The 18328-nt window shown below is 43.2% G+C and overlaps 1 protein-coding gene across 2 annotated transcripts in view; it reads right to left on the reverse strand.

Moving 5' to 3' along the window:
- Positions 1 to 14439: 14439 nt before the first annotated feature.
- The window catches only part of Slc35f2 (solute carrier family 35 member F2), an 80629-nt gene continuing 76740 nt past the window's right edge, over positions 14440 to 18328 (reverse strand). For both annotated transcript variants that reach the window (XM_008829707.2, XM_017797300.2), the window contains exon 8: positions 14440 to 15722. In XM_008829707.2, coding sequence (XP_008827929.1) covers positions 15534 to 15722 — 189 coding nt within the window. In that variant the 3' untranslated portion in view covers positions 14440 to 15533. The remainder of the gene's footprint in view (positions 15723 to 18328) is intronic.

The following is an 18328-nucleotide window of genomic DNA, read 5'->3' on the forward strand; positions in this document are numbered from 1 at the left end:
CCACCATGCCCAGCTCAATAAGACTGTTCTTTTTTTCAGAAGAAGCATTTCATTATAGCTTTAACATAGTCAATAACAATTTCCAGAGCAAAGATACATCTCTTTCAAAAGTGGCTATAAAAAGTTTAGGTTCACAGTTGAATTTAAAGGATTTTTAAAATATATTTTTAATATTTTAAAAATAATTTTAAGATTATTTCAGTAGTGTGTGTGTGGTCACAAAGGCCAGAAGAGGGTGTCAGACCCCCCACTGAAGATACAGTGGGTTGGGAGCCATCTGGTATGGGTGCTGGTCCTCTGGAAGAGCAGAAATGCTCTTAACCTGAGTCACCCCTCCACCCCATGTGTGGCTGTGCATGCTTGTGTATTAAGAGTTTTCCTCGATTGCTCTCTATCTTTGAGACAGGGTCTTCCCCTGAGTCTGGAGTCTACACTGGTTGGTCAGCAAACCCCAGAGATCTGCCTCTGAGAGCTGGGGTTGCACACAAGGGCCGAGCTGCTGAACCCAGCTCTCTTTTCTCTTTCTTTCCTTTTTTAATGTGGGTCTGGGAATCAAACTCAAGTCCTCACATTTGTATGGCAAGCCCTTTTTAAAAAATATTTTGTAGCCGGGTGTGGTGGTGCACGCCTTTAATCCCAGCACTCGGGAGGCAGAGGCAGGCGGATCTCTGTGACTTCAAGGTCAGCCTGGTCTACATAGTGAGTTCCAGGACAGCTGGGGCTACAGGGAGACCCTGTCTCTAAAAGACCAAAAAGAAAAAAGAATTGTTATTTCATCTATGTGTATGAGTACATTGCATGTATATAAATGTCATGCAATGCTCACTGACGTCAGAAGAGGGTATTGGATCCCCTGGAACTGGAGTTGTGGATGGTTATTAGCAACCATGTAGGTGCTGAGAATCCAACCCAGGACCTAGCACTCTTAACCCCTGAGCCATCTTTTCAGCCCTGTGTGGCAAGCACATTATTGACTGAGCCACCTCCTCTGGATCTCCAGCTTCTCATGTCATCTCTTCTTCTCTAACCGCCCCCTTCCTCCTCCTCTTCCTCCTCTTCCTCCTCCTCTTTCTTCTCTCTCTCTCTCTCTCTCTCTCTCTCTCTCTCTCTCTCTCTCTCTCTCTGTTGCCATCATTGTTGTTATTGTTTTTGTTTTTGAGACAAAGTCTTGGCATATAACTTAGGCTGGCCTTATACTTACAGTGTAGCCCAGGCTGGCCTCAAACTCACAGCAGTTCTCCTGTCTTGGCTTCCTGAGTGCTGGGATTCCAGGCATGCTCTGCTACATCCAGCCTCCTTTCTTGACTCCCATCTTCACCTGCTTGTGAGCATGTATTGGCTACAGATAATTAGTGTATTTGTTTTCTGTTGGAGGAAACTGCCTTAAACCTGGTGGCTTAAAACAGCCCAACCTTATTAACTCACAATTACAGCAAAAGCAAGTCTGAAACAGTTCTCACGGGGCTAAAAGCAAGCCACAGTCAGGGCTGCACTCCTAGTGAAAAATCAATTTTCTTCATTTCTCCAGTTTCTAGAAGCTTCCCATATCCTTGTTCCACAGCCTCTCCATCTTCAAAGCCAGCAACAGTGAGTTGCGCCTTTTTCACATGGCATTGCTGACTTCTCTCCTGGCGGCTTCTCTGACACCCTGTCCACCCTCCATCACTCGGAAGGGTACTTGTGATTGATTGCACCCGGTTCAATTGCTGGTCTAGGGTCTCTCCCCATCTTGAGATCTTGAACTTGATCATGTCTTCAAGGTTCCTTTTGCTCTATAAAGTCAGATATTCATGAGTTCCAAGGATTAAGACATGGACATCTTTGGTTTTCCGGCTAACAGCCACCATACTGCTCATCAGGAGTTTTACCCATTTAATATGATAATTTTAAAGAGACCCATCCACCCTCAGTAGGTTGTTGTCAGTAATCAACAGTGAGTACTTGGAGGGCAAGTTGCTGATTAGAGTATGCAGTTCTCACACAGAGAAGATCCAAATTTCTTTGTTTGGTGATGGGCTCCTAACCCTCTGGGGGAATTCTGAGGTTGGAAGGTCAGATGCCATACTCTACCCTACTGTGTGCTGTTTACCATCAGACCAGGTACACGTGGACACGTGGAGCTGACCACATGGTTCACTTCATCCAGCATCTCTTCCACAGTTCACCATGGCCTTCCATCATAGGAAGTCTCAAGGGAAAGGGAAGGGACAGGGAAGGGAAGGGGAAATGGGAAAGGGGGAATAAGAGTCCAGGTGTGTTTTGTTTGAGGATGTGAATTTTAATCAAAATAGTCTGTTCAAGTTTAAGACAAAAAGTAGGCTACTTCTGAGGAATAAAAAAATTAGAAGTGACATGAATAAGCTACCAGAGAGAAATTAAGGCGGCATTAAGGAGATAAAGAAATTTGAAAGTCACGTCTAGGTAATTCATCCATGTGGGCAAGGATTCTCCAAGGATATAGGGTGTGTGTGTGTGTGTGTGTGTGTTTTCCTGGGAGTAGAACCCAAAGCCTTGTGTATGCTAGGTGAATGCTCTATCCCTGAACTATATCCCCAGAAGATTCTCCAAGTGATGGAAGAAATTGGGTGGGAGACCTGTCAGCTGAGTCCCAAAGTCCTTCCTGAAGACTGGACAGTGGCCAGGAGGGATAGCCACTGGTCACACCAAGAGACAGGATGTATAAAGCCAACCATGAAACCTGAGGACAATGAAGCAGGGTGCCAGTTGTATTGCTGGAAATTTGTTTTTTCACTGTGAACAAAATGAGTGATATTTCCATTGGGCCAAAAATTGGAATAACACTGCTGGCAGAAAAAATTATTGCTATAGCAATAAAGCACAAATAGTTATTAATCCCCACCAGAGAAGAGGCTCCTGGGAGGCATCGTGCTTTTAAGAAAACTAGTCATGTTTTTTCAAACTTAAATTCTTAAGTGTAATTCAGCCTAATAATGTGGTAAAATGACCTTCCAAGTAGTAAATTTGTGGGGTTTTATTTTTCTTTTCAGCAAGGAAGGTACTAGACAGTTGCCCTACATAAATTGAGAGCATATCCCCTTTGGAATAGGGTAGCAGCTTAAAGTCATTAAAAATAGTCACCACCCCAGAGCTTGATGTGAACACACTCAAACCCCTTGGAAGCATCTTTCCTAAATAAGAGTTGTCTTTTCAGCACTTGGTGTACAAGGTTACATCCCCGAGGAAGGTTAGTGATCTCCATATAGAGGGGAGCTGGATTGTTCTGTGTTTGAGAAACAAACATTTTATAATTACTTGAGTGCTAAAGGTAAGGACCCCTGGGCAGGAGACCATGTCAGTAATTCAAACCATTCCTATCTAAGTGTCAGAGTCTAGCAGACACGTTAAGAGACAATACATAATTTATGTATAGATTAAAATGTAAAGCCAGCCATGGTGGTGCGCACCTGCAACCCCAGCATTTCAGAGGCTGAGGTAGGAGTATCGCAAGTATGTATACACTATGTAGCAAGACATAGCTCAGGAAAAAACAAAAGTTAAATATTAAGGACTACAAATTGCCTGGGTAAACCAGCTGGCTTGGATTTTTCATTCTCTACCAAAGAACCGTGGGAAACCTGAGTAGATTTGGAGTTGCGCAGACCTCAACCCATAAATCGAGGGCATCCACTGTTAGACACTGGTAGGTTTTTGCTGGACTTTAGAGGACCAGCTTTTCCACAGGGATAGCATGTGCTGGGTAGATGATAGGACATGTCACAGACATGAAGTTTGGACAAAAGTACCCCTCAACCATTCTGCCTTGCTAAAACCCTCTTGTATTTGCAAAGGACTCAAGGGTAGAAAGAATACCTTACTCATAAAGGTCATGGATTTTAGAGTGATTCATCAGTAAAATAAACACAGAATCATCCCCCTGTTTCATGGAGCAATTTATATTTAATAATGTATCTCTCACTCTGGGCTTTATTTCTGGATCCTCTCTTGGCTGTGCACACAGAAACAACTGGGTATCTCAAGAGAACAAGGAAGGTGATGAGATTATGAAACTTGAAATACCCAAAGTGTATGGAAGGGACCTGATACTAAATCAGGAAGCAGAGCCGCCTCCCTCAGAGGACACTGGCACCAGACATTCCCAGTTGAGCGCTCAACACCGATGGGCACATAGTCTCACTTACTCGCTTTTCCCAGGCCAAGAAGCTGACAAGTGCAAATTGTCACTTCCTAGACTCACCAACAAGAGGCAGAGCGGGGCTGCACCTGCTGGGCTCATGGTCTCCGTGCTGGGCTTTGTGCTCACAGAGCCAGGACCAGAAGAGATCTCGGGCCAGGCCCCGAACAGTAGTTTGTGAACTCCAATTCATCCTTTTCTTTAAAAGCTTTAGATGAAGTCAAAGGGTTTGATACAGTGGCACTTACATTACTCTGGCATTTTCAGTAGCTGCCTGGGCATGTGATGTGCATGTGTGATGTGCATTTGTGCATGTTTGCAATGTGTGGATATGAGTGTGTATGCGTATGCACATGTGTGTGTGTGCAGAGGCCAGAGATTAATTTTAGGTATCTTCCACCATTACTCTTCACTTTATTTATTGAGGCAGGGTCTCTCACTAAGCCTGGAGCTCAAAGTCTAGCTAGTCAGCTTGTCCTGGGGACCTTGTCTCTACTCTTGCTCCTGTGTGCTGGGATCACCAGCAGGCCACCACACTCACCCAGCTTTTATGTGGGTGCTTGCATGGCAAGTGTTTTACCCACTGAGCTATCTCCTGAGTCCTAAAGTCAGGACTTTTTTTTCAGGTTCCTGGGGATTAAGAATGATCTTCATCAGATTCAGGTGCTACCAAGGCAAGTACTCTCAAATGACTGCACGTGGGCACTACTTAACTAAGATGCAACAGGGAGCTGGAGACATGGCTCAGCAGTTAAGAGCACTGACAGCTCTTGCAGAGGACCAGGGTTCGATTCACAGTGCCCACATGGCGACTAACAACCATCTGTAACTCCAGCTCCAGGGTATCTGATGCCCTCTTATGACCTCCACAGGCATTGCATGACACGGGTACACCCACCTACATGCAAGCAATACAATCATACACATAAAACAAAAAATCATAAAGTGTTTTACAAGATGCAACAGGATATTAATGCTTAAGTTAAAATTCTCTTGTTTCTAATGGGACCTCTGTGTATCTAATAAGGACTTTTTTCCTTGTGGCCCTGGGAATTGAACCTAGGGTCTGATGCAGGCTAAAGAAGTGGCCTAATGCTGAGCTATGCCTTCAACACCAAGACACAAAAGTGTTTCATGTTCCTGTTTGGAGAATAAGTATGTCCCAGTCCAGCCTTGAGCTCTTGATTCTCTTGCTTCAGATGCCCAAGCCCTGGAATCAGAGGAGTGCACCATCATGCCTGTCTAATAATCATTCTTTTAAAAAAACATACCATGGCTGGAGAGATGGCTCAGCGGTTAAAAAAACTAGTTGTTCTTGCAGAAGACCTGGGTTCTAATCCAGCACCCACATGGCAGCTAACAACTGTCCGTAACTCCAGTTCCAGGGGACCCGACAGCTTTTTCTGTCCTCCATGAGTTTTGCACGACACGGGTGCACTTTCCAACATGCAGGCAATACATGCAGTACACATAAAATAAAAAATAATAATAATAAATTTTTAAAAACATACCTTACAATCTGGTCATCTTTTTAACTTTCTGCTCACATTACTATTTTACTATTTCAACAATGACAGGCAATGCAAATATCACTATTTTTCCATGACAGTACATCATTATGGATAACAACACAAGCCCAGGACTCTGGCAGAGAAGGGTTTAAAGTTGCTAGAGCTGTTTCACTTCTTAAAGCTTCTGACAGTTTGAAGGATACACAGAAATGTCTCTCATTTCTCCTCATCCAAGCACATAGTAGGTCTACATTCTATATCTCTTATTGAATTTGGACTGCACATTTGATTTGCTTTTGTCAGTATTAAAAAGTGGCACCTCTCACTTCTAGGTAATGTTTAAGAGTCAGAGTAGAATTATCATGGTTCCCTCTTTTCTTCTGCCATGGCACCTACATTGGCCTGTGACATCCCAAAGAGGGGAAAACCTGAAACAAACTCCCAGTGAAAAGATAGTGTGGCCAAAAACTAAATCTGCTGTGCTTTAAAGCAATAAGATATTCTGTGCTGTTTGTTACTGCAGCCTAATGTAATTGCCTGACTGATACTGCCTCAGCTTTGTTAAGTGGGGATATAAATTTAATATCCTTAGGATATTATAAAGCTTAAATAAGATGTTTTATAAAACTTAGTACACTGCCAAATACATACAATTTTTCACCAATAAAAACTACTCAATGACTGGAGACGTAGCTCATTTGGTAGAGCACCTGTCTTCTATGCATGAAGTCTAGAGTTCAATTCCCAGCACTCCATAAAATCCACAGGGGCCCATGCCTGTAATCCTGGCACTCTCTCAGGAGTTGGAGACAAGAGTATTAGGAGTTCAAAGTCATTCTCAAGTACACAGCAAGTTCAAGGCCAGCCTGGGATATATGAGACTCTGTCTTAAAAAAAAAAAAAAAGAAAGAAAGTCAGGTGTGGTGTACGCCTTTGATCCCAGCACTAGAGGCAAGCAGATCTCTGTGAGTTTGAAGCCATCCAAGTTACATAGTGAGTTCCAGGCCAGCTGGGGCTACAGGGAGACCCTGTCTCAGAAAGACAAAAAAAAAAAAAAATAGTAGAAAAAAAAGTCACCTCAGATCATCCTGCCTTTTATTTAAAAGCAAAAAAAAAAAAAAAAACCCTATATTAATTGCCAACTTGGAAGACTCTAGAATTACCTAGGAGATGGGAGCTGAGCATCCCCTGTGGGAGTGCATTAGTTGATGGGAAGGGCTCCCATTGTGGGTTCCACCATTCCCTGGCTGGATCCTGGTCTGCACTAGTGGAGAAGGAGCTGAGCAGCAGTGTGCATTCAAGTCCTGCTGACTTTACTGTCCGCCAGCCATCATGGATTGTACCCATGAACTGTGAGCCAGAATGAATTCTTTCATCCGTAAGCTGCTTTTGTCAGGATATTGTGTCATCTCAACAGGAAAAGGCATGGAGACAGAGTCTTACTATGCATCCATCGCAGGCTGGTCTTGAACTCCCTATGTAGCCCAAATTCACATTCCTCACATCTCAGCCTCCCTAGCACTAGAATTACATGTATGTACCACACTCAGCTTTTGTCCAGGTCCTCAATGAAAGAACAAGTCTCCTCTCCCCTTAGCAGTCACCGGGAGAGTCTATAAAATGTCTACCCTCTATTAGATATGCAGATTCTCACTTCCAAATATGGTTACTTTCACCAACACGCATGTCAGCACCAGTGATTGATGATCTGGTTATCATTTCTCAATAGGCTATATTCTAATCACACAAAATCAAACCTACTGACCTAGACTTTGCTTCTTCCAAACTGGAATGGCATCTGTTCATCTAGTGTCTTCTAAAATTCTTTACTTGGCCCTATTTTAGCTGAGAATAAGACATCTTGGGAGAGATTAATGTGCACTTAATGGGTGCTATCATCGGGCAATATCCTGAATAATGAATCATCCTTTGGCTTCTTCACAGAATTGTTACTATGTAGTCAAATGAAAAATCATCTTTCACAAGTTGAGGACCTGATAGAGGAGAGGGGAAATATGTGAACCAGCAAATGCAAACAGGGTGTTTATTATTGAGTTGCTGTCATTTCTGAGGCTTTAGTTTGGAGCTATGCTGAGGGTTAAGATGAGCTTGTTTCTGAGCTTCCTCATCACATTTGGTATACCGCAAAACAGCACAAGACGTGTCTTAGTCCATCTGGGCTGTCATAAAAAAAATATCCGGAACTGAGTGGTTTAAAAAACAACAGAAATTGACTTTTGACTGGGTGCCTATCGACTGGGTATTTGATGAAGGCCTCATCCCTGGTGTTTAAATGGCCAGCTTTTCAATATGTCTCACCTGGAAGTAGAGGAAAGGGCACTCTCTGGGGTCTGTTTCATAGGGGTACCGATCCAATTCAGAAGGACTCTGCCCTCATGACCTAACACCCCCCACCAGGCCTCACCTCCAAATACCATCACATCAGGGATTGGATTCCAACAGGGACACAAACATTCCAGCTGTAGTAAGGCACATCTCTGCCCACAAGAGCCTTATAATTAAGAGGGCACCATATTCACACAAATGCTAATTAGTTAAATTGTAATGCAGGGCAGAAGGTAGACCTCCAATTTGATATCTACACAAATACCCATTTCTTATACTACAGAAATACATCAGACTTTTGAAAGTCCACTGGAGTCACAGCCCAGAATAGCGCGACTTAAATGCAATAAACAAATATATATGTACACAGACAAATGCATATACTATGCACACGTAGTTGAGCCTACAGCTCAGTAGGAGAGTTTTCTTAGCATGTCCAAGCTGGCCTCTAACTCAAAATCCTCTGCTTTCAGCTCCTAAGTATGGGGATTACAGTCTGTACCACCACGCCTGGTGCAGTAAGTGTAGTTTTCAATGAATTGATGAATGGTGTTACTGCTGACACACAATTCAATTCCACCATTATCCTACCAAGCAGTTGGCTTTTTTTTTTTTTTTTTTTTTTTTTTTTTTTTTTAACAGGGTCTCCCTGTAGCCCCAGCTGGCCTAGAACTCACTATGTAGACTGGCTAGCCTCGAATTCACAGAGATCCACCTGCCTCTGCCTCCCAAGTGCTGGGACTAAAGACATGTGCCACCACACCCAGCTAGCAACTGGCTTTAATAGAGATATTTGGCAATTCATCTCATCTTGTCCAATTACTTTATAAAAATTCATGAGAGCAGGATCCCAGTGGAGAGTATAATTCTTATAAATCTAACACAATAGAACGAAATGGAAAATTTCCATTTTGCATGAGGTGAAAATAATGAACATGGTGATGTGTGGCCTCAGCCAGGATCACTGGACTCTTCATCCGTGAAGGGGGAAATAGTAAAGAATGTGTGGAAATGCTTATAAAATGCTGAAGTGTATCACAAAGTGTGTCTAAGATGTGAGTTGTAGCTGAGTCTTCTGAATTTCTTGGCTCTCTTAGAATGACCCTGCTCTCCCTTTATAATATGTAAATGTACTGCTCTTACTGACACATTTGCCTTTTATACATGTTCTGAGGAATGCAGTATGATTCTGACAGTCAGTGGCGCATGTCTATCAACTGAGGAGACAAGATACACAAAAACACGTGCACTGAACTAGCAGACTTTTCGTGAAGACTAAGGCCAAACTCAGGATATGAATTTGAAGGTATGTGAAGTAGTCAGAATGGAAAAACAGTCATCAAACAAGCATCCGAGCTCAGGAAAGGGGGGAATTTACCAGGCACTTCACCACCAGCTCTGCATGTTCTGTAAGTCACTGTGAACCCTGGCCTCAGCACTAGGTAAACAGTGAGCGATGACAGGCAACTGAGGAAGAGAACGTGAAAATATCAAAATGCTGTTGATGGTCAGATGCGGAAACAAGTGTTTGAACAGCTGTTTTTATATCACCTTCATTTTCACCCCCTTTTAATCTAAATTTCCATTTCCATAATCGTCTGCATTTTAAATTGTTTGCTAGGAGAGGGCATTATTTAAACCAAGGAAGCAATTATGTGGTAGAGGTTTTAACACTGAGAGAGGAAACCTTATGGTATTAAACCCAACATACATGTTTAGACACCAGAGGGCAGGTAATGTTTTGCTGTTTTGACAAAACTCTCCCCCAAGATGTACCATTTATATAGTGTCAGACTTCTGAAACGCCCTTCATGCGACTGTTGGAGAGCTGTGGGCTCAGCATTACTTAATTTCCTCATAAATCTCTTGCCTTTTAATCAGCTAAGTGGCTATCTGCTGAATTTCCCTGATTTATTGATATCTTTTGAGCTGAGGCTCTGCCCGGATGCTAAGTGATTCAACGTGGATGAAATGGCACATCACCATAATTATGCTAGAGAAGAGAATCGTGCCTCAGCATATAGAAGAGCTCCTAAAGGGCAGGTTCCAGAGCTGCAGAGAAAATGATGCCACCAAGCCAGGTTTTTCAACAAAGTCTACCAACAGTTCTCATGAAGTCACTGCTCAGCAGTGACTCAGGAACCAGGATCCTTTCCCTTAGCGCGCTCTGAATGGGGATGGGCACTGGTCACAGGGTCAAATCCTGGATTCCATTTGTACTTCGGCCATCAACCTCCATGATTTGGGAGGGGTGTCAACTCTTCTGAGTCCAACTCTCCAACTATTAACCAAGGACGATCCCTGCTGAGGACAGTCATGAAAAAACATGCTTTAGAAACAAAACAGGCTGTAGAGATGGCTGTATGGGTAAACTGCTTGCTGCAAAAGCATGAGAACCCGAGTTCAAAGTCCCAACACCCACATAAAAGTTGGGTGTGGCCACAATAGGCTGTGACCCCAGCACTGGGTGGCAGTAGAGATAGGTGGATCCTGGGGGCTCACTCGCCCACCAATCCAGCCAAAAGAGTGAGTTCCAGGTTCAATGCAATGTAAGGTGGAGGTCAGGTGTGGTGGCACATGCCTTTAATCCCAGCACTTGGGAGGCAGAGGCAGGCGGATCTCTGTGAATTTGAGGCTAGTCTGGTCTATACTGTGAGTTCCAGGCCAGCTGGGGCTACAGGGAGACCCTGTCTCAAAAAGACCGAAAAAAAAAAAAAAGTAAGGTGGAGAGGCAGGAGAGATGGATCAGCAGCTAAAAGTGCTTGCTGTTTTTGAGGAGGAGACGGAGTTCAGTTCTAAGCACCCATATGGCAGCTCACAACTGCCTACAACTCCAATTCCAGGGGATCTGATGCCCTTTTCTAGCCACCAGGCACACATGTAATGCACATACATCATGCACAAAAAACACTCCCACACATTAAAAAAAAATTCTTAAAAATAAAAATTTAAATTTAAAAAAGACAAAGTTGAGTGATAGAGGAAGACACCTGACATTGAACTCTAGCCTACACACATGTGCAAACACACAAGCAAGTGCACCTGCCTACATATATGTACATGCATGAATACACACACCAATAAGTAAGTTAAAAAGTAATAAAAAGGGAACACTTAAACAGGACAATACTGAAGCAATAGGAAATGGGACTGTGGTTTAGGTCCCCTCTTGGGGCCATTGCCTTTGTTAGGGCACCACCTGCTGGAAGCTCCGCTGGACAATACATACTAGCTGTATGTCAGACTCGCTGGAATCAGGCCACAAATGTTACCTCCCCTTCCAGCTGCAGAACTTACTTTCCTAACACAGCACTGGCAAAGCCCTGTCTTCTTACTGTGGCACCATAATCTAGTTGTGCTGTTTATCACATCCACACGGGGGAGCCATCAAGCAACCCTTTCCACACTGGTCAGTAGGTGATAGTGTTTGAACACTGGGTCCCCAGCTGGTGTTACCATTTTGGGAGGTTGTAGAACCTTTGAGACCTTTAGCTGGCAGAGGGGGTTAGTGGGAGTAGGTCTTGAAGGGGATATTTGTGTCCAGTTCTAATCCCAGTCTCTGCTTTCGGAGTCCCCCAAGTGTGAGAAGCCCCAACATGTGTGATCGCCACCTGAAGAGCTCCACCAGAATGGACTGAAATCCTGAGCCAAAATAAACCCTTCTTCTGTAAATTGCCTATGTCAGGTATTTTATTACAGCAATTAGAAAAGCTGACTGATACAGTAAATCTTTTCAATGGCATAGATATCTATAAAAAATACTTTTAAAAATCAATACGGAAAAAATAGTCCAAAAAAATTGGAAAAGGTTCTTTTAGAAATGTTTATAATTCTATGAGAATGTAAATAGTTTCACAGTAATTGTTTTCCAGTTAGAATATGCTAACTTAATTGCAGCGCAGTCTCTTTAATTTCTTGTTCATTAATTTTTAACTAACTTCATAAAAGAATAAGAATAAAAAAAATATGATTTATTTTAGAAAAAGTTACCTGGACTGCTGAAAAGAATGTATATTCCACAGCTGTTGGATGAAATATGCTATAAACATTTATTAAATCTACTTATTCTATGTTGTAATTAAAAAAAAAGTTAAAACCTCATTCAATTTTATGTCTTATAAGGGTTATACTGAGTTCAATACTGTATAACTGTATTAATTTAACTGTGAACCTCAAATTTTACAGCTAATTTTGAAAGAGAAGCATCTTTGCTCTGGAAATTGTTATTGAATATGTTAATGCTGTAATGAAATGCTTCTAATCATGTGGTTATTAAATAATTTTTTTAAAAAATGCGTTATGCTGGGCATGGTGGCACACACCTTTAATCCCAGCACTCGGGAGACAGTGGCAGGAAGATCTCTGTGAGATCGAGGCAAGCCTGGTCTACATATTGAGTTCTGGGCCAGCCTAGGCTGCAGGGAGACCCTGTCTCAAAAAGACCAAAAAAAAAAAGAGAAAATTGTGTTATGGCAGGCATAAGGTACATGCCTTAATCCCAGTCTGAGGCAAGAAGATCACAAGTTCAAGACCAGTCTGGGATACACAACAAAGCTCTAAGGAAAAAAAAAAAAAACCTCATGTATTAAAAGATGGCTTTTTTCACTAATAGACTGTATGCTCCTCAATTGAAAGATTCCTTTAAAAAGTGAATGTACTGTTATCATATTTGTTATTTTAAATATTGTATTAATGTTCATGCTATAATCTCTGTGATGTTTAGTATATCAACTTCCCTTACATAGTCTAATTTGAAGAAATTAAGTCCATAGTATCTAACACGTGGCTACTGGGCCCCTGATATGTGGCTGGTGATGCATGTTGAATTGATAATATTGTGAATATAGAGCCAACATCTATTTTTTAAAAAACAAAAGGCTTGCAGGTAAGCAGATGTTTGGAGATAACTCTCCTATGGAAGCAGTGCTTGGATTCCCTGTCCTTCCCAATCTCCGTCTGGGAGGCACAGTCTTACAGGACTGTCATTCACAGCCTTGCTCCCTAAGACTCTGAGTTTTAACTTGGGAGGCCCAGGACTAAAATCCTTTCCTGTCTCCAGATTAGGAACAGGAAAGGAAGACAGGATAACAAATGGGGAAAAGAGAGCCGAGCAGGGAAGTATCCTTGGTAACTCATGGCCTTGCATTAAAGGCCTTACTAAATGTAGTTCAATCTCCCCTGCCGTGTTCTGAATTGGAACCAAAGGCAAAGTTCACTTAGTAAGTAAGAGATAAACTGACCAATGAGGTCGAAAGATGGAAAAAAGCCATGGTTGTCCTGAAAGGCCTGTAATGAGTGGCAGGTAAACAGCAGATACTAGCTAAGTGCTAACAGGAAGCTATGAACAAAGGCTTCCAGGACCTCAGTATGGTGGGACCCATCATGGGCAGCCTAAGGGTAGGCATCCCAGGAGAGAGGATGCTTGAGCTCAACCCTGGATGCCTAGTAGTTTGTCACCTGAGACTATCTCCCCACTATCCCTACTGAAATGCAAGATACATTAAGACATAACCAGTGTGCTAATCAAACTGGAAAGTCTTCTCCAAAAGGCTATTTGAACAGAGCCATTTCCCCTGGCACTGACTCAGGGTGGGGGCAAGGGGTTAACACCCAAGCAAAAGGCAGTGTCAATAGGTTGTGGAAAATAAGACAATTTCATTCAAAAATATAAAACACTTATTGCAGTCATCCAAAAGTACAAACCACTGATTGCTGCACATGACCTGTGTGGTTGCTCAGTCCCAACACAGGCCCCAAATGCGTGTCTGCCTCACCTTACAGGAAATGCGATTCTGAAAAGTTAGATAAGAAATCTTGACTATGTTAACCCATTTAATATCCACAAGGGGAAACCAAGCATGAGGATGCACACCTGTAATTTCAGCACATAGAAGTCTGAGGCAGGAGCATTAGGAGTTCAAGGGCACCTGGGCCACATATAGACAGTCTCACAAAATCAAAGGTAAGGGCTGAGTAGATGGCTCAGTGAGTAAAGCACTTGCCCCACAAGTGTAAGGATCTGAGTTTGAACCCTCAGAATCCATGTAAAACCAGGTGTCATAACACAAGTCTGCAACCCTAGCGTTCCTACAGTGAGCTGGGAGGAGGAGACAGGGACTCACCAGAGCTTCCGGGTCAGCCAGCCTGATGTATGCTGCTGAGACAACAAAGAGACTATCTCAAACAAGTTGGAAGGCAAGGCTGACTTCCACATGAGTGCTGTGGCATGCACATGCTTGAACTCAGGCATACATGAATGTGCATACCTACACATGCACTTCATATATATATATATATATATACACACACACACACATCACATACACACACACAAAGATTTAAAAACAATACAATACATATTTATATATAGACTGACAGATCTCCACAAAGGAAATTGGTTAATCTAAAATAAAAGCATACATGGTGTGGTATTATTTCCATGAGTCTTTTAATAATATGAACACTTACCACTTGTACAAAAACTTTACACAGTGTTTTCTGAATGTGGCATTCTGGTAGCTACATTGAGGCTGCATGTTAGCACTGTACTGAATTATCCTAGAATCCCCCGAGCGTTACAAAGCCATTATAAGATGTAGGACAGTATCCTCAACAGTCTTTGGGACACAGTCTTCTCTGGAAAATTATTGGTTTTTTTGTTTTAAGGATACTCTGTTTTCCAACCAGTGATAGAAACAAAGTTCTCTCCTTGCTGTGACAACTTGCAGAAGACTTCATTTTCTAAACTGTGCTGCCTGAGATGAGAGATATAAACATATTCCTGGGAGTCTGAGAACTTTCTAAGGGTACCTTTACTCAATGTTATTTGGAGAAATCCCAGAGAGTATAGCGTGAGGCTGAACATGAGGGGCTGGGACATCAGTGTCCCAGGCCTTGACAGCTGTGGGGCGTGAAACATGGGAGCAAACGTGGCAGGTAGGAGCAAGGGGTAACAGACAAGAGGGTTTTTCAGAAAAGACAAAGGAACAGTTGAGAAAGAGCTCCTGGGTTTCTGCACTCATTAGCTGCTTTCAAAGTAGTCACATTTTTATCTCAGGAATTTCCATTTTTCCCACCACATGCCATGAGCACCAGGCCTCACTGGTGTCTAAATTCTACAAGGTCTGTAGACAGCAACTGCCCCAGCAGGACAAAAGTCTGAAACTTCCAACAGTGGAGTCTTATTACACATCCATCCCGGACTGTCTCTACTCCTGACTGCTTGAGTAGCCTTGAGGCTGGCTGGGTCCCCCATCCTGTGTGTCTCTAAGACATGGGCAGGAAGCCTGTACCTGGCTCTCTGACACTGACAGGTATTTGTCCTCAGCACACAGAAACACTACCCTTGGGCTCAGCTCTCTTTTGGTATTTCTAGTTTGGATCCATTGGTCAGTGTTCCTGTCTAAAATTTAACCACAGATGTGGTGGGTGTTCTCTCTGAGGCTGATGCTCCCCCGTATCCCCTCGGCAGTGGCAGGCTCTGCTTTCTCCTAGTGGCACATAAGGGTGCGTGGCTTCTCCAGCTACAAGACCGCAGAGTGGGTCTCTGGGAGACCACTCTCCTCAAGCTTCAGTCCCAGGTTGTCAATCCCAATGCTGGTGACAGGAGGCACACTACTTTCAACCAGCTCTGCAGTGCGTGTTGGGGTAGAGCAGTACAGGATGAAGCCCACCATGATGATAGTGAATGACAAGATGTAGAGGCCTGAAAACTGGAAGGAGAGAACAGTCAATGGGTTAGCTCCCTCACACATGGTTAGCACCCTCACACGTGCACGGTGTGGCTGCTTGCTGCCAACTCTGCTGGGATGCCTACCTTCTCTAAGTCTCTTTCCTGGAAGTTATCGGATGAAATGCCAACACCCCCAGCCCTCTGATTATAACGTTGACCTCATGGGCTCTGGCCACAGTGCTGGGCAGACCAGTCAACTGGATCCTTAGAACATTTTGTTTGTGACAGGCTCATGTTGCCCTGGTTGGCCTCAAACCCACTAAGTAGCCAAGGATGACCTTGAATGTCTGATTCTCCTAAATTCTGGAATTATAGGCACATGCCACCACACCTGGTTTATGAGGTGTTGGGAACTGAATCCAAGGCTTCATGCGTGGTAGGCCAGCACTCTACCAACTAAGCTATATCCCCAGCCCAATCTTTGGATGTTTGGGAGGAAACTTTGTCTTTCCCGGTGGTAACCCACTCAGTTGGACCCCACCCTACAAGCAGTAAAGCAGAAGAAGCAAATGTTCAGCACACAACCTTGAGAGTGCCTAGCTTATAGTGCTGTCACCTAGCAGAGGAACACTTGCTACTACCGTTACCCAACAGAGGACCATCTGCCCAGTAACCCCTCATTCAACACTACTCCAGTAACTGTGTTCAATTTAACACATTGTATCTCTGTAGGCAAGTGTTACCTCCTGTAAAACTTATAATACCTGAGCAGAATGGATTTTCAGAGCTAAAAAGAGTTATGATGGTATTCATCAGAAGGTCTGACATCCAGTAGGTTGTCCTTGACTAGAATGAGGACAACCATGAGAACCATGCTAGCAGGAGGGACTACTTCCCCATCTGCTCCAGGGGGACCAATCAGTGGGAGCCATACTAACAGACACATTACAAAGATGGAGGAGTTTTTGGTCCCCAACCTGCTCTTTCTAAAGACTGAAAACAACCACCCAGTTATTTATTTAGTGTGCCTGCAAAATTTTTCCTTTTTGAGACTAGGTCTCATCATGTTACCCAGGCTGGTCTGGAACTCTTGGACTCAATCAGTCCTCCTGCCTCAGTCTCCCAAGTAGCTGAGACTGTAGGTTTAGGCCTGTGCTACTGCATCCAGCTCATAAAACTTTTAAAGTCAGTGTTACAAAAGGTATCACAAGTTAGGTGTGACGTACACCTTTAATCCCAGCACTTGGAAGGCAGAGGCAGGTGTATCTCTGTGAGTTCGAGGCCAGCCTGGTCCTCTGTGAGTTCAAGGCTAGCCTGGTCTACATAGCGAGTTCCAGGCCAAGACCCTGTCTCAAAAAGATTTTTTAAAAAATCGTGTTCACACTCTCCTATAAAGTGCTCATATGACCTGCAGTAAAATTTATATAGCTTGTTCAACCCAGGCGTGGTGGTGCACACCTTTAATCCCAGCACTTTGAGGCAGAGGCAGGCAGATCTGTGAGTTCAAGGCCAGCCTGGTCTACATGGTGAGTTCCAGGCAAGCTGGGGCTACAGGAAGACCCTATCTCAAAAAGACCAAAAAAAAAAGAAAACAAAATTTATATAGCTTGTTCAAAATGGGCTGTTTGCTTTAATGGTTTCCAAATGTTCAGGTGAGAAAGAATCATGTCACTCTAGAGCCACTCTTATCAGAACAGAGACTGAGGGAATGAGGTAAGTCCCTGAACAGAGGCTCTTAACCTTTCTTTCATTTCAAATTCTACTTTTTGTATGTGGATCCACACAGGAAGTTTCTGGAGACTACTCAGCAGTTATTTACTCAAGATCAATCTCAGATACTAGGTGTTTAAGGTCTGACATGGATAGTATTTTTTTTTAATTTACACCTTTTTCAAATGTTTGCTTCAAAAAAAAGAAATCACAGCCAAAGTTATTTTAAGGACAATAATTTGTTTTGGTATTTTTGTTTTTCAAATTTTATTTATTATTTTTATTTTATGTGTATGTTTGTAAAGTGCGCCTGTGTTGTGCAGTGCCTGCAGAGGTCTGAAGAGGGCATCAGATCCCCTGGAACTGGAGCTACAGATGGTTGTTAGCTGCCATGTGTGTGCTGGGAATTGAGCCGAGGTCCTCTGCAAGAACAGCCAGGGCTTTTAATCACTAAGCCATCTCTCCAGCCCTGTGTTTTGTTGTTTGAGACAGGGTCTCCCTGTGTAGCTCTGGCTGGCCTAGAACTCTCTAGGTAGATCAGACAGACACAAACTCACAGAGATTCACCTGCCTCTGTCTCCATGCCTGGCTACTTTAGGGACTAAAATTTTTTAAACTAGGGCATACTGGGCTTAGAAGTGTCTTTTAAAACATTGAGGGGGTTGGGGAAATGGCTCAGAGGGTAAGAGCACTTGCTGTGCAAGCATGAAGACTTGAGTTAGGATCCCCAGCACCCATATAAAAATCCAAGCATAGCCACACAAGCCTGTAATCCCAGCACTGTGTGGGATTAGAGGGCAGTAGATACAGAAGAAGGATCCCAGGGACTCACTGGCCAGCCAGTCTAGCAGAAAAACAGCAAGTCCCAAGTTCAGTGAGAAATCTTGTCCCAAGGAAATAAGTCAGTGAATTACAAAGGGCACCCAGCATCCTCTC

Source organism: Nannospalax galili, unplaced genomic scaffold (assembly GCF_000622305.1).
Source record: "Nannospalax galili isolate Female #2095 unplaced genomic scaffold, S.galili_v1.0 scaffold854, whole genome shotgun sequence".
In the NCBI taxonomy this organism is placed as follows: Eukaryota; Metazoa; Chordata; class Mammalia; order Rodentia; family Spalacidae; genus Nannospalax; species Nannospalax galili.